Consider the following 12,475-nt stretch of genomic DNA (forward strand, 5'->3'; position numbering starts at 1 on the left):
TGGGCGTGTCCGCAGAGCCTGGGTTTTCTTGACTTTTCCGTCCATTTCAGTCGCTCGTCACTCCGCCACCACCTTTTTAACCGGGACAACATGGCTACTGCGGCGAGCCGTTACTACAGCGAGGACGGCAGGGCAACGAAGAGACAGAAAACCGACGGGATGGCCACGGTGAGGTGTCCGGTTCTCTGCGTGAGCGGCCCCGCAGATTAGTTTCAGGTTATGTAACGTTCGCGGCTCGGTTTGATTCATTGTGGTGCGTTCAGGGGACGAACCGTGTCACGACTCGTCACAGGTCGTTAACTACCTGCCCGTGTGGCGGGATAACTGCAGCTTTACCACCGCTGTGCGTTTAATGTCGGGTATTATACGTGTTATTCTGCATTACGAGGCACATACCGTCCTTATGCCCGCGCTGTAGCCGGGCTGGGCTCGTCTGAGGCGGTTTCTCCGCCGCCCGGGCCTCGGCCTCGGCCCGGCTTTGTTCTAGTACCGGTAACGTTAGCACCGTGCTAACGGCGAGCTACACACTGTGATCTGCGTTAGCACACACCAAACCTCTGATTTACACTAAGTTTGATTAAGTTTAATTAAACAGCGATCAGAGAGAGATGTAATTAATGTTGAAACAAGACACGTGCCATTCCTGCACGAGGTTAATGTTCCTTTATCTATCAGCTCCGTTATCTGATCTATGAGCAAATAAACCTTCATCTTTTCTTTGGTTTATGTTTATTTCCTGTCATTAAAATGTGTCTGTGGATGGTTTGCATCTCTGTTCATGGGTTGGATGTTTAAAAACGCACCTAACTGTACTGAAAGGTATTTTAAATGTTACATTAAACATCTGCCAGTGAACAGTCTGCTGTGTTTTGTGCTAAAATACATTTAAACACTGTTTAATAATCGTTTTCTCGCTCGCAGGGATATGAAGATCCTCACAAGACCCTTCCGTCCGTGGTGGTGCACGTCCGGGGGCTGGTGGACGGCGTCACAGAGGCTGACCTTGTGGAGGCCCTGCAGGAGTTTGGAGCGATCAGGTGGAGAAAGGCAGATTAATTCTGCTTTATTGTGCTTTACACGGAGCCAGCCTGCGGTTACACTCAGCAGGATTTTGACCGCAGCTCTGCTTTTGTTTCGCAGCTACGTGGTTGTGATGCCCAAGAAGCGTCAGGCGTTGGTGGAGTATGAAGACATGAACGGATCATCCACAGCAGTAACTTTTGCTGCAGACAACCAAGTTTACATCGCCGGCCACCCAGCATTTATCAACTACTCCACCAGCCAGAAGATCTCCAGGCCGGGAGACTCTGACGACTCCAGAAGTGTTAACAACGTCCTCCTGCTCACCATCATGAACCCCATCTACCCCATCACTACGGTAAGCACGGCGATGTGGGTTACTGTGTCTCCACGTACAGCAGCAGCATTTACTGCAAGTCATCGATGACACAACACCAAAGACTTGATTCTGGTTTACACGGGCTACAGCTCATGATGGTCATCAGGTATTTTATCAATGAATCGCTCAGTCTAGTAAAATGTCAGCAGCAGAGGTCGTGGTCGTGTCCTCAGGTGTTGTTCACATTTAAAACGAGGTTACGTTCACATGTCATGATGTTGCATTCACGTTGAACACATCTAACATGTTGCGTCTTCACAGGATGTCCTCTACACTATCTGCAACAACTGCGGACCGGTCCAGAGAATCGTGATCTTCAGGAAGAACGGCGTGCAGGCCATGGTTGAATATCCTTCACGTACAAGAGTGTTTAGTGTTGTGAGCTGTAACTCTGAGTAAACGGCTGTCAATGTTTGAACTGCGTTGTTGCCCCGATACAAAGAAAACCGGTTAGACAACGCTCTAACACATGTAGGCACATTTTTTTTATCTGCCTTCTTCTTCTAAGTAATCATGATGAGGCGTGTGCACATCCAGTAATTATGTGCAAGAACAAAAACTCCTTCCTCGGGTGGAGTACCAATTACTGTGTGACCGTTCCTGTGTTGTCCTTAACCCCGTCGTTACATTTGACTCTGTGCAAAGCGCCCAGCGGGCCAAGGCGTCGCTCAACGGAGCAGACATCTACTCCGGCTGCTGCACGCTGAAGATCGAGTACGCTAAGGTATAACTGCCGAACACCGTCAGCGTTCATAAACAACAAACACGGGTGTGGTTCAGCATGAACACCATGTGATTGAGCCTGAAACATGCGTGACTATAAATATGCTGCTTGGTTTCTTAGAATCAGGTCAGTTAACCACAAATCTGACGTGTTCACACGTCAAACATAACTAGATCCTCCACCGATCCTTCATCTGAAAATTAGAAGTAAATAATTCAACATATAAAGTTGCATTTATATCATGTGGTGATAAAGGCTTCAAAAGTCTGGAAAACTTTGATTAGGTGTCTTGAAAGTGCTTGAATTTTACTTTATCTGTACAAACCCTGAATATAATTTAAACATCATAGCCAGTTAAATTTGTTTCCAGTCACATTAAAATCTTTTAAACTGGTAGATCTATGATTTATATTTGTGGAGACGAGAGCTGAAACTGGTAGATCTATGATTTATATTTGTGGAGACGAGAGCTGCAGCTGTACACTGCATGTGTCTCCGTCTGCGTGTCTTGAAGTTGTAACACCAAACATGCTCCTGTGTGCTTAGATTTGGGCTACAAACAAACCAGATGTTTGAACAGCTACACTGTTGCTGCCTTCTGCTTCCTGTGTGTTCATATAAACTGTCCTTCCTCAGCCCACTCGCCTGAACGTGTTCAAGAACGACCAGGACACCTGGGACTACACCAACCCAAACCTCGGAGGCCCAGGTAAAACCTCAAACACTGAACACACTGCAGAGCATTAGCTGAGCGCCAACACACGCTTTGTAGCTTAGAAGCCTGATGCTGTTCAGCACCCTTACTGCCACTGTGAGGAGTTTCAGCAAGCGGGCTGCTGCCAAGGTGGAGGCTACACCTTCACTGATAATGCTGCTACAGATCATTTAAACTACGTTCAGTAAACTGATGTGATGTTTGAGGAAGAAGTTGTGTGGCATTATGACTGAAGTGTTCTTCACCTCTCCATGCACACTATGGTCAGGGTTCACATGCAGGAGGAGCATGAGATCAGAAACGTTTAATTAACACCTACAAATCAGCTGAGTGTTTCAAAGAGTGTCGCACTCTGCAGTGTGGTAAGAACGGCAGGAACGCGTTTAACAAAGGCGCGCCTCGTCACTCCCTGTCTCCAGGCTAACAATCTTCTTTGTAGTATGTCACTTTCGTTTTTGTAACGGTGCAGCCGTCAAATGTTGAGTTCACGCCAGTGTTTAAAATGAGTCTGAGCAATCTGAAGCTCAAACATTCAGTTATAAGTTGCTCAAAATGAAATTTTCTTTCATTGAACTCATTGGATCTGATTCAAGTTGTTTGTCCAGTCCGTCTGCATTCACGGCTGCTCTTATACATCCCGTCCCAATGTGTCATTAGTCTGACTGTTTCCACCTCTGAGCGGTAATTGCTGCACAAACGAGCCTCGCGTCTCCTCCTTCATACCTGTGACAATCAAGTGCTCAGTTCATCTGCCGGTAATGATGCCGTATGTTCAACAATTAAGTTCAAGAACAGGTTCAGTAAGCAGAGTCTGATTTCTCACCTGTGCCTGCATGTAACCTTTATTTCATCAGACGTTCTCACAGATCAGTCGGTCTCATAAGGTCAGACTACAACACTGCTGCCGCAGCGTTCAACACCAAGAAAGATTTGTATCAGTGCAGTCGAGCTTTCTGTTTACATTTGCGTGCCTGAGACTGAAGACAGACATGCTGTTGTGTGACAGACACACAGCGATTTAAGAATCCAGTGCACACGTCAGCCATGAAAACACAAAGACCGGCTTTGTTTGCTGGTTCCTGCCGTCCTTACCACACCTGAACGCTCTGCAGGTTTCTGGGATCTTTTGGGGGTAAAAAAGGTTTATTATGTTAAATCTGGACACATTTACTTTAACTCTGATTTAAAAGCAGTGACTGGAAACACTTCCCTGCCTCAGTCTGATTCTGGTCTGTTCCACTGTCCACCTAAACAAACGAGCGGTCCGATCACTGTCATGATATTTTCAGAGAAGTGAACAGAGGCACGGACCAGCATCAGCACACAGGCTGCCTGCAGCGTCATGTAACTCTGATCTTCTCCCACTAAACCGGTGATCAGCACATCCAAACACATTTTTTACATTTTTTGGAGTTTGTGCTCAGAGCGAGAGGCAGACACATGCTGACAACACCACCAGCACCACCAGCACTCTGCAACCACCACCTGCAGTATCCACTTCTTCAGTGAGGACACTATCATACAGAGGTCCCCTGAGACACACGGGGGAAACTACAAGACAGCACCCATTCACCACGATGATGTAGGACTGATACCCCACTCACTCCTCATCTCCAGCACAAGAGCCCGAAGACTGCGCACACTTCTAGAGGGTGGTGGAGCTTTGGGCACTGAGCTACACTTGGTCCCTCCCCACCTTTTTTTTCCCTCAAGTGAAAGACACACTGAAGCAGGCCAAAGCTTGCACCCACCACCACCAACAACAACTACACCCAATGGAGACTGATACCAGAGAAGACACCCAAACAGAAGGTAGTGACAGACATCTACTGATACTAACCAGTCGACCGAGGTCACATGTTTGTAAAGCCCGGCCCTTCCTGTACTGTTTGGGGCAACACATTCAAGCCGTAAAGCAACTGATCCAATAGATGCCTCACACCACCACCACCACCCCCGAATCAAGCTGTAGCCAGTCACACTGGAGTCAACAACACAAGACAACTGATGAAGACACTGCTGACAACACCACCCAGCACACTCAGCCCAGTCAGGCCCATTTTTTTTGTGTTTCCTCCCACGTGGAGTTCAGCTTCTCTCTCTTGCTCTTTCTCCTCATCTCATCTTCTCCCTCCTCTGATTTTCTGTTTAGCTGTCCTTTTTTTTTTAAACATTTTTTTGAGTGCAGTTTTTTCTTAATATTTTAAAGTCTCTAGAACCTGTGTAACGCCTTCCATGTGATGCAGGTTTGGCTATTTGCGGCTAAGAGGAGCCGGCTTCCCAACTGAAATGTTCTCTATGGCAGCCTCACGGCCGGCCGGTGGGCGAGCGCTAAGCGGACTATTCCACAAAAAGGGAACAAAAAGGACGGAAACACCAACCAAACGGCCAACCAGCCCGCCAAATTCAACTTGATAAAACCAGGAAAGGATCCTGAGGTGGAGAGTTGTCTCCCTGAAATGGATAAGAGTATGGGATGAAATGAATTGAGTGGAGAGTGGTGGAACTGCTGCAGCAAATATCTCCTTCCCACTGTTTGTAAGCATGCAGTAAGTAAATCGAGACGCTCCTCAGGAAACACAACTGCACAGCACCACATGACTCCAAAGCCCAGCACCCAACATCGCCACACAAGACTGACATGAGTCAATTTTTGTTTTTGATTTTTTTCCCCTCATGCAGGCTTAAATCTTTCTCTTTGTGGAAGAGGGTGATGGCTGTGGTTCTGTCGGAGCCTGCATTTCTAATGTCACTCAAACTTTCTGTATGTCTGCTCGCCATTCTCCTGTCGTTCCCTCTGTTGGGCTCTGTCATGTGTGGGTCCCTGGACTTGTCATAGTTTCTTTGGGAGTTAAATAATCTGAAGTAAAGGGGGTGGGCTGTTAATCCATGTAGGATGTGCTTGACCAACCCTGTTGGCGTCACATGACCTGTAAAGCCAGGAGAGCCTCAGTGGCTGCTGGCGTCCAAATCTTTAACCAGCTGCTTTTTGCTGATTTAAAATCTGCATGAGCCCGGTTGGTCGCCTGCAGAGGTACCAAGCCATCCGCATTTCATAGTTAACTGATGTTTTTGATCCAAACGAGGACAGACAGCTCCGTCACGAGCCGTCTCACTGCACTCTGCTGACATTTTAACCGGGTAACCTCACATTTACCCGGGAAAACAAATGTACCTTTGATTAACCTGGCTTCCATTCTGATTGTGTATGATTATTGTGTACCTGTACAGATGGTGATGCAGATGGCAATGGGAGCAATGCAGGTGTGTGTGAGCGTACAAACTTTACTTTTAAACTTAGACATGTGTGATGCTTTATTGTCAGAGTGACTGTTTGAATCCTTGTTCATCCACATCCACCTCATGTTTGCTCATCCCCCCGCCCCCTCTAAAGCTAAAGGTTTACTGTGGATGTTTCTCAAAGGCCTTGTGTGTTTTCGGTAACTTCCATAGAACCTAATATCAGTCTGGCCATCTTCTACATCCCCATGCCTCCCCTGTAATTCCCTGAACTAATTGTAATCCAGACAAATTAAATCAGGATGATTGTTTGATCGTTGTATCCTGCCCGCAGTGTAAGGTGGGGGTGTCTGTAGGCTCTACGGGCAGGATGAATCTTGAATGCATGCGTCTGTCTCAGTACTAATTTTTAAAGTTATGAAGTTGACACACTGTTTATTTACGTGATGTGTGCAATCTTTGGCATCAGTCAGTTTAGCTGGATGCCGTAACTTTTAAGTGTTCATTCATTGTCATGTAGAGATTGCAGCCAGTCTTTGTCTCCAGTCTTGTCCAGTCATATTTATCTGTCACCTCATTGTTTCTCTACTTTCCCCCTCTTTGTTTTGTCTTCCTGTTCTTGTAGATGACGTGAATGCCAACCCCAACAAGCGCCAGAGACAGCCTGCTCTGCTGGGCGACCACCCTCCAGAGTACGGTAAGGTTCTCAGGCCCGACCCGCTGAAGTATTCTGTGCAGATTAATAAATGAGTTGGAGACGGGTCCTCCACACAGTGGCAGTTAAGTGGTGCTGTGTCATCTTAAGCCCTCAGCTGTGACTCGACATGTTTCAAAGGGACCGGTGACGCTTTTCTAGATTAGCAGTTTTATTTTCTGTCCTCTCACCTGCTGCCTCGTTCCTCAGGAGGTGGTTACCATGGCTACGATGAGAGCTATGGATCCCCACCGTACGAGGGTCGCCGCATGGGTCCACCAATGAGAGGGCGTGGAGGAAGAAGCTACGGGCCGGGATACGGACCTCCTCCCCCTCCTCCCGGCGAGTACGGCGGCCACGCAGAGTCTCCGGTCGTCATGGTGTACGGACTGGACCCCGTCAAGATGAACGCGGACCGCGTCTTCAACATCTTCTGTCTCTATGGCAACGTGGAGCGGGTCAGTATCTGATGTAATGTTTCTGTTTCTGCAACATTGGAAGCTGTGAGGTCGTCAGACAGGCGAGTGTGTGGAGAAACAGGCTGCACAATTAATTCAGTGCTCATCATGAGCACGGCTTTAATGCTCCTCTGTTCAGAGAAATTTACTAACAGCCAGACCAGACCGGATCCATGTGACCTTCATGTAGCTCCTTCATGTTACAGCTGCAGTCTGGAGTCGAGTGTTAATCCGACAGAGCAGACAGGAAAGACAAAAATCAGATGCCTGTTGCAGATCCTCATCTGTTGTCATGTGACGAGTTCATGAGACTTTGTGTCTTTCAAACATCATCAGTCTGCCTCTCTGACCTGTAACGTGCTGTACGACACCGTATGAACACAGTGACAGTGAAGCAGAGCTCTGGTTTGATCTGAGTTATAATTTATGGATTATTCTGAGAGATGCACCATGATCTCAATATTAAGATCACAAGCTATCTTGCACAGAAGCAAATCAATATTTGGTCTTTAAACGAGGAGACGGTCCTCAGGAGACACACTCTGAACTGCTCCACTTCAAAGTAGGTTTTATATTTTTAATCTCTGAGACACACACACACACACACACACACACACACACACACACACAGAGTGTTTGTTGTCAGCCTCCTGAAGGGTGGGGCAGGGTGGAGCAGTGAACTCAAAACAAACCCGTCCGTCCTGTCGTTTCCTGCAGGTGAAGTTCATGAAGAGTAAGCCCGGAGCGGCCATGGTGGAGATGGGAGACTGCTACGCGGTGGACCGCGCCATCACTCACCTCAACAACAACTTCCTGTTCGCACAGAGAATGAACGTGTGGTGAGTTCACCTCGTCCACAAACACTTGGACCATGGCGTTCTGTTACAAAGCTAACACTGCTCTGTCCCTGCAGCGTGTCCAAGCAGCAGGCCATCGTCCCCGGTCAGTGCTACGAGCTGGAAGACGGCACGAGTAGTTTCAAGGACTTCCATGGCTCCAGGAACAACCGCTTCACCTCACCGGAACAGGCGGCCAAAAACCGCATCCAGCACCCGAGCAACGTGCTGCACTTCTTCAACGCCCAGCCAGATGTCACGCCAGAGGTTTTCTCTCAGGTCTGTAGCAAGACGAAACATCTCAACACTTCTGTTTGTTTAAAATGAGTCTCTGACCAGGAATGTTCTTCAGATCTGCGAGGAGATCGGAGTGAAGAGCCCCGTCAACGTCAAGATGTTCACAGGAAAGAGTGAGCTGCTTTAGTTCATTTGGTTTGATAATTCATAATTCAGCATCATGCATCATATTTCTGTATCCTGACGGTGTCGCTCTGCCCTGCAGGTGGAGCAGCTCCCAGTGACCGCAGCGCCTCAGGTCTGCTGGAGTGGGAGTCCATCAATGACGCCATGGAGGCTCTCGCCCTGATGAACCACTACCAGATGAAAAACGCAGGTAAATGTAAGACACACACACACACACACACGATCAGATTCATGTGGTGATAGAAACATTATTGTCGTGGTGTTTGATCTCCTCTCTCTCCTTGCAGCCGGTCCGTACCCGTACACCCTCAAACTGTGCTTCTCCACCGTTCAGCACGCCAACTGAGCGCGCCCTCGTTAGCCAGGAAGACGACGATTGGTCCACCATTCCCCGTTCACATGTACTTCGACCATGACTGCTTGTAACACGCCCGGGGAAAATCAATCTTCAAAAAACATGTGGAATCATTTTCACGACAGTTCAGTGTAAACTGGTCATAAATTAGAATCTTTTTGATATTTATTCCCCGGCTGTGCGTTAGTATCAGTACCGTGTCTTCAATATTAAGTTGTCCTTTTTACTTTTTGTATTATGCTCATCAGTAACCGACATGAGAGACGACTGGTTTTATGCTCGAGTGGTTCAGTGGCAGTGCGTACCATGTTTTCTTTTGTTTTTGTAAAGATTTGTCTTTTGAAACTTTTATTATAGTTTTTTTTCTTTTTGTGTTTTAATTGCTACTTTACTCAGTTCTGCGTCTCCGTGTCTGATCTGTGCAGATGGAGAATTGTTTTGTTCTAAGAAAATAAAAGAAAATCAACTTAAAGTCTGTTGCTCTTCATTTCTCTTCATCACCTGCTCGCCTACAGATTTCACTGAGACAATGACGGATGAAGAATCTCAGTCGTGGACCAGACGTTCACGTCCACATCTGTCCCTCAAGTGTCCTGTACAGTTCATGATAAACTCTGCGCTCTGTATGCAGCCGACAGCGTGAAGAAATAATCTAGATAACTAAATGAAGCTCACACACGTGTATTTGTCTTTTATATCCTGCAAAGTGTTTGGACTGAGTCAGTCCATCAGACTGAATATGCGGGAAGGTGAACTCCAATCAAACCATGGTGTCTCGTCTCACTCATCAGTTTATTTAACCGTGACATGAGCTGTCAAACATGCAGCCAGGCTCTAATCAGCACAAAGATAAACTTCCTCATTCCTGATTAGTGACTGAACATTGAGTGTCACTGCTGATCCACACTGATCTGAGTCATTAAGTCTGTTTTGGAAATGGTTCATTCGTTGAGGTGTTGTTATGAGGAACATGCACGCTGTGCAGAATGTTTCACATTCAGAGGAGGTGCAGACATGCTGATGAGTGGCGTCCAGTGTTGAAGGGTTTAGTAGCGTCCTCTCTGATGATGGGCATTGATTCATATGTTTTATTTCCTCCAGTAATGAGTTCATTTCATTAGTTTTCTTTAGATCTAAGTGACACACTGTCTGTGGCTTCAGTCTGATACTGAAATGAAGCAGTGATGGACTGTTTGTCTGACAGCAGCAGCTCCCTCACAATCTAATGACACTAATAAACAGTTAATAGTTAGTTACTTTTATCTTATCTTATTCGATTTTGTTGTACTTTATTGTTTTTACTTATTGTTCTCTTTATTATCCGCTGTAAAGCACTTTGGTACACCGAAAGGACTGTTGTAAAGGGCTGTATAAATAAAGTACACTTACATTTACATTTTACCGTCTGCAGAATCATAAAGATTCAACCAGTTTTGTTCTGTGCATGCTGCTTTTAGCTGTAACGCACAGCTGTGCTGATATTCAGTATAACAGCACTCTGTCCAGTGTGATTTTACAATTAATCGCCTTGTAGAAAACAGCAAAGAGTTATTTTTTAAACTCATTGATTCATTCCTGCCATTACTAACATTTTGTATTAGACATGTATAGGGGGGTGCACCGTTCCTGGAGGTACTGCAATACCAGGTCGATGCGTGGAGTGGACGGAGCAAGCCCCTATTCCATCTCCCTGTTCCAAAAATCAATTTAATATATGGTCCCCGGGTAGGGGACGTATCAGATATTAAACTGATAAGAACAGATACTACACTTGATCTTAGCCAAAAGGCCGAGAAGCGATGCCGACATGTCTGCAGAGGTAAGCACGTCGTTCTCCGCACATGCAGCGTCACTGACGGTTTCAAGTTTGACTCGTTAAAATATATTTATAATATAAACATGAACAAACACACTGCGAGAGGCGGAAACAAACACACACACAGTTAATGGATTAAAAAAAGGCGGGAAATGTGAGTAAAACGTGAAACTTTAACAAAGTTTGTCCAATATGCAAATGAGCATGCGCTTCACGTGACACGAGTTAGTCCAATAGAATTTTAAAGCGTTATTTCCCGCCACAAACAGAGCTGTAGCTTTTTATTTTAACACAAACTAAACATGATCTGAGCTGCGAATAAAAATAAACTTAAACCGAGTAAAAATAAAAAAATAAGATAAAGTTTGAGCTGTTCACTTTCGGTCAACGGAGCTGCGCCGCCCCCTGGTGGAGAGCGGAGTGAACTGCAGCGACATGTTTGTGCAGCTGTCAACATAAAACATAAATTTATTGTTTAAAAGAGAAACAAACTCAGATCGACCAGAGCTGACACCAGTCACTGATTAGAAATCACTGATTTCTCTGAACTGTGTTGGAAACTGAGGATAATGTAAGAACACGACTCAACACAACTTATAACACACGGAATGTTATAATAATAATAATATTACACTATGAGCAGCACAGGAGATGTAAATCATCTGTCACAGTGTCCATCAATGAAAGTGAAGTCAAAGTTTAAACTTTTGAAACATTTCCAAATAAAGTTGAAATATTTCTGTCTCATCTCAAACTTTTTGTAATAATAACATTAATAACAGCTCAGCTGTAGTGAAAGGTTCATGGAGCGAGCTGCAGGTGTTTCGGTTTAACGAGTGACCGTGTTAACTGCGTCTGTGGTTGTCATGGTTACGATAACTGATGGAAACATCATGATTATAAACAACATGAATCATCTAGTGCACCAAATGTTCCCACATTAAACTTTTAAAATGAAGTCCAAATTTATTATAGAACTTTTCAACAGCGGCCTGGAACTAAAATAAATAAATAAATAAAATAATTCATTGCACCCACGTGTTGGCTGCAGCTTCCGGTTCATAGAGGTGCTGCCTCTGAGCTCGAGCGCTCGCGGACAGTTCACGTGGACTCGGATCATTGTCAGACTCACAGAAACGTAAGTGATGATTCTGTCTGTTTGGAAACAAAAAGTTCATCAGCTGCGTTTAATGCAACACGTGACACGCACCGTGGAGCTCATTGGCTGAGCATTAATTAACATGCAAATGAGTTTCTTAATGTATTAGTTGATTAATTAATTAATAGTCAAGTGTTTATCCAGAGTCACACGAAGGACAGACACTGAAGGGCGGACAGGCAGAGGACAAAGTGAAACCGAAACTACAGACAAAGCACCGACTGCTCTGAAGAGAACTGGAGTTTGTGTTGGAGTTTATTGAATAAATGTTTTTCCACAGCAGCTGTGAAGCTGTGATGGAGCTGTGATGGAGCTCTGATGGAGCTCTGATGGAGCTGTGATGGAGCTGTGATGGAGCTCTGGTGGAGCTGTGATGGAGCTGTGATGCAGCTCTGATGGAGCTGTGATGGAGCTCTGATGGAGCTCTGATGGAGCTGTGATGCAGCTCTGATGGAGCTGTGATGGAGCTGTGATGGAGCTCTGATGCAGCTCTGATGGAGCTGTGATGGAGCTGTGATGCAGCTGTGATGGAGCTCTGATGGAGCTGTGATGGAGCTGTGATGCAGCTCTGGTGGAGCTGTGATGGAGCTGTGATGCAGTTCTGATGGAGCTGTGATGGAGCTGTGATGGAGCTCTGATGGAGCTGTGATGGAGCT

At 45.9% G+C, this 12,475-nt stretch overlaps 1 protein-coding gene and 1 non-coding gene across 5 annotated transcripts; one reads left to right on the forward strand and one right to left on the reverse strand.

Annotated features, from left to right (window-relative positions):
* Positions 1 to 13: 13 nt before the first annotated feature.
* Positions 14 to 9,174, forward strand: LOC104927494 (heterogeneous nuclear ribonucleoprotein L). Of its 4 annotated transcripts, none has more exons than XM_027279905.1 (14): positions 14 to 168; positions 922 to 1,037; positions 1,141 to 1,378; positions 1,661 to 1,746; positions 2,027 to 2,123; positions 2,760 to 2,832; positions 6,070 to 6,102; positions 6,704 to 6,775; positions 6,983 to 7,230; positions 7,948 to 8,069; positions 8,144 to 8,345; positions 8,419 to 8,476; positions 8,569 to 8,685; positions 8,777 to 9,174. In XM_027279905.1, the coding sequence occupies exons 1-14, from the start codon at positions 91 to 93 to the stop codon at positions 8,833 to 8,835; spliced, it is 1,599 nt and encodes a 532-aa protein (XP_027135706.1). In that variant the 5' UTR covers positions 14 to 90; the 3' UTR covers positions 8,836 to 9,174. The 4 variants fall into 4 exon arrangements, with proteins under 4 accessions (XP_027135706.1, XP_027135708.1, XP_010739888.1 ...); XM_010741585.3 differs by having other exon boundaries at positions 91 to 168; positions 8,569 to 8,679; XM_027279907.1 differs by lacking the exon at positions 6,070 to 6,102.
* Positions 9,175 to 10,454: 1,280 nt separating this feature from the next.
* LOC113746187 (U2 spliceosomal RNA) lies at positions 10,455 to 10,645 on the reverse strand. The gene has a single exon (XR_003462659.1). It is a non-coding gene; the product is annotated as a U2 spliceosomal RNA (small nuclear RNA).
* Positions 10,646 to 12,475: the final 1,830 nt, after the last annotated feature.

The sequence above is a fragment of the Larimichthys crocea genome, chromosome VII, assembly GCF_000972845.2.
Source record: "Larimichthys crocea isolate SSNF chromosome VII, L_crocea_2.0, whole genome shotgun sequence".
Taxonomy (NCBI): Eukaryota; Metazoa; Chordata; class Actinopteri; family Sciaenidae; genus Larimichthys; species Larimichthys crocea.

Coding starts and splice junctions, on each gene's coding strand:
- LOC104927494 (XM_027279905.1), top strand. CDS start 91: ATGGCTACTGCGGCGAGCCGTTACTACAGCGAGGACGGCAGGGCAACG. Junction 169..921: donor AAACCGACGGGATGGCCACG/GTGAGGTGTCCG, acceptor TCTCGCTCGCAG/GGATATGAAGATCCTCACAA. Junction 1,379..1,660: donor CCATCTACCCCATCACTACG/GTAAGCACGGCG, acceptor GCGTCTTCACAG/GATGTCCTCTACACTATCTG.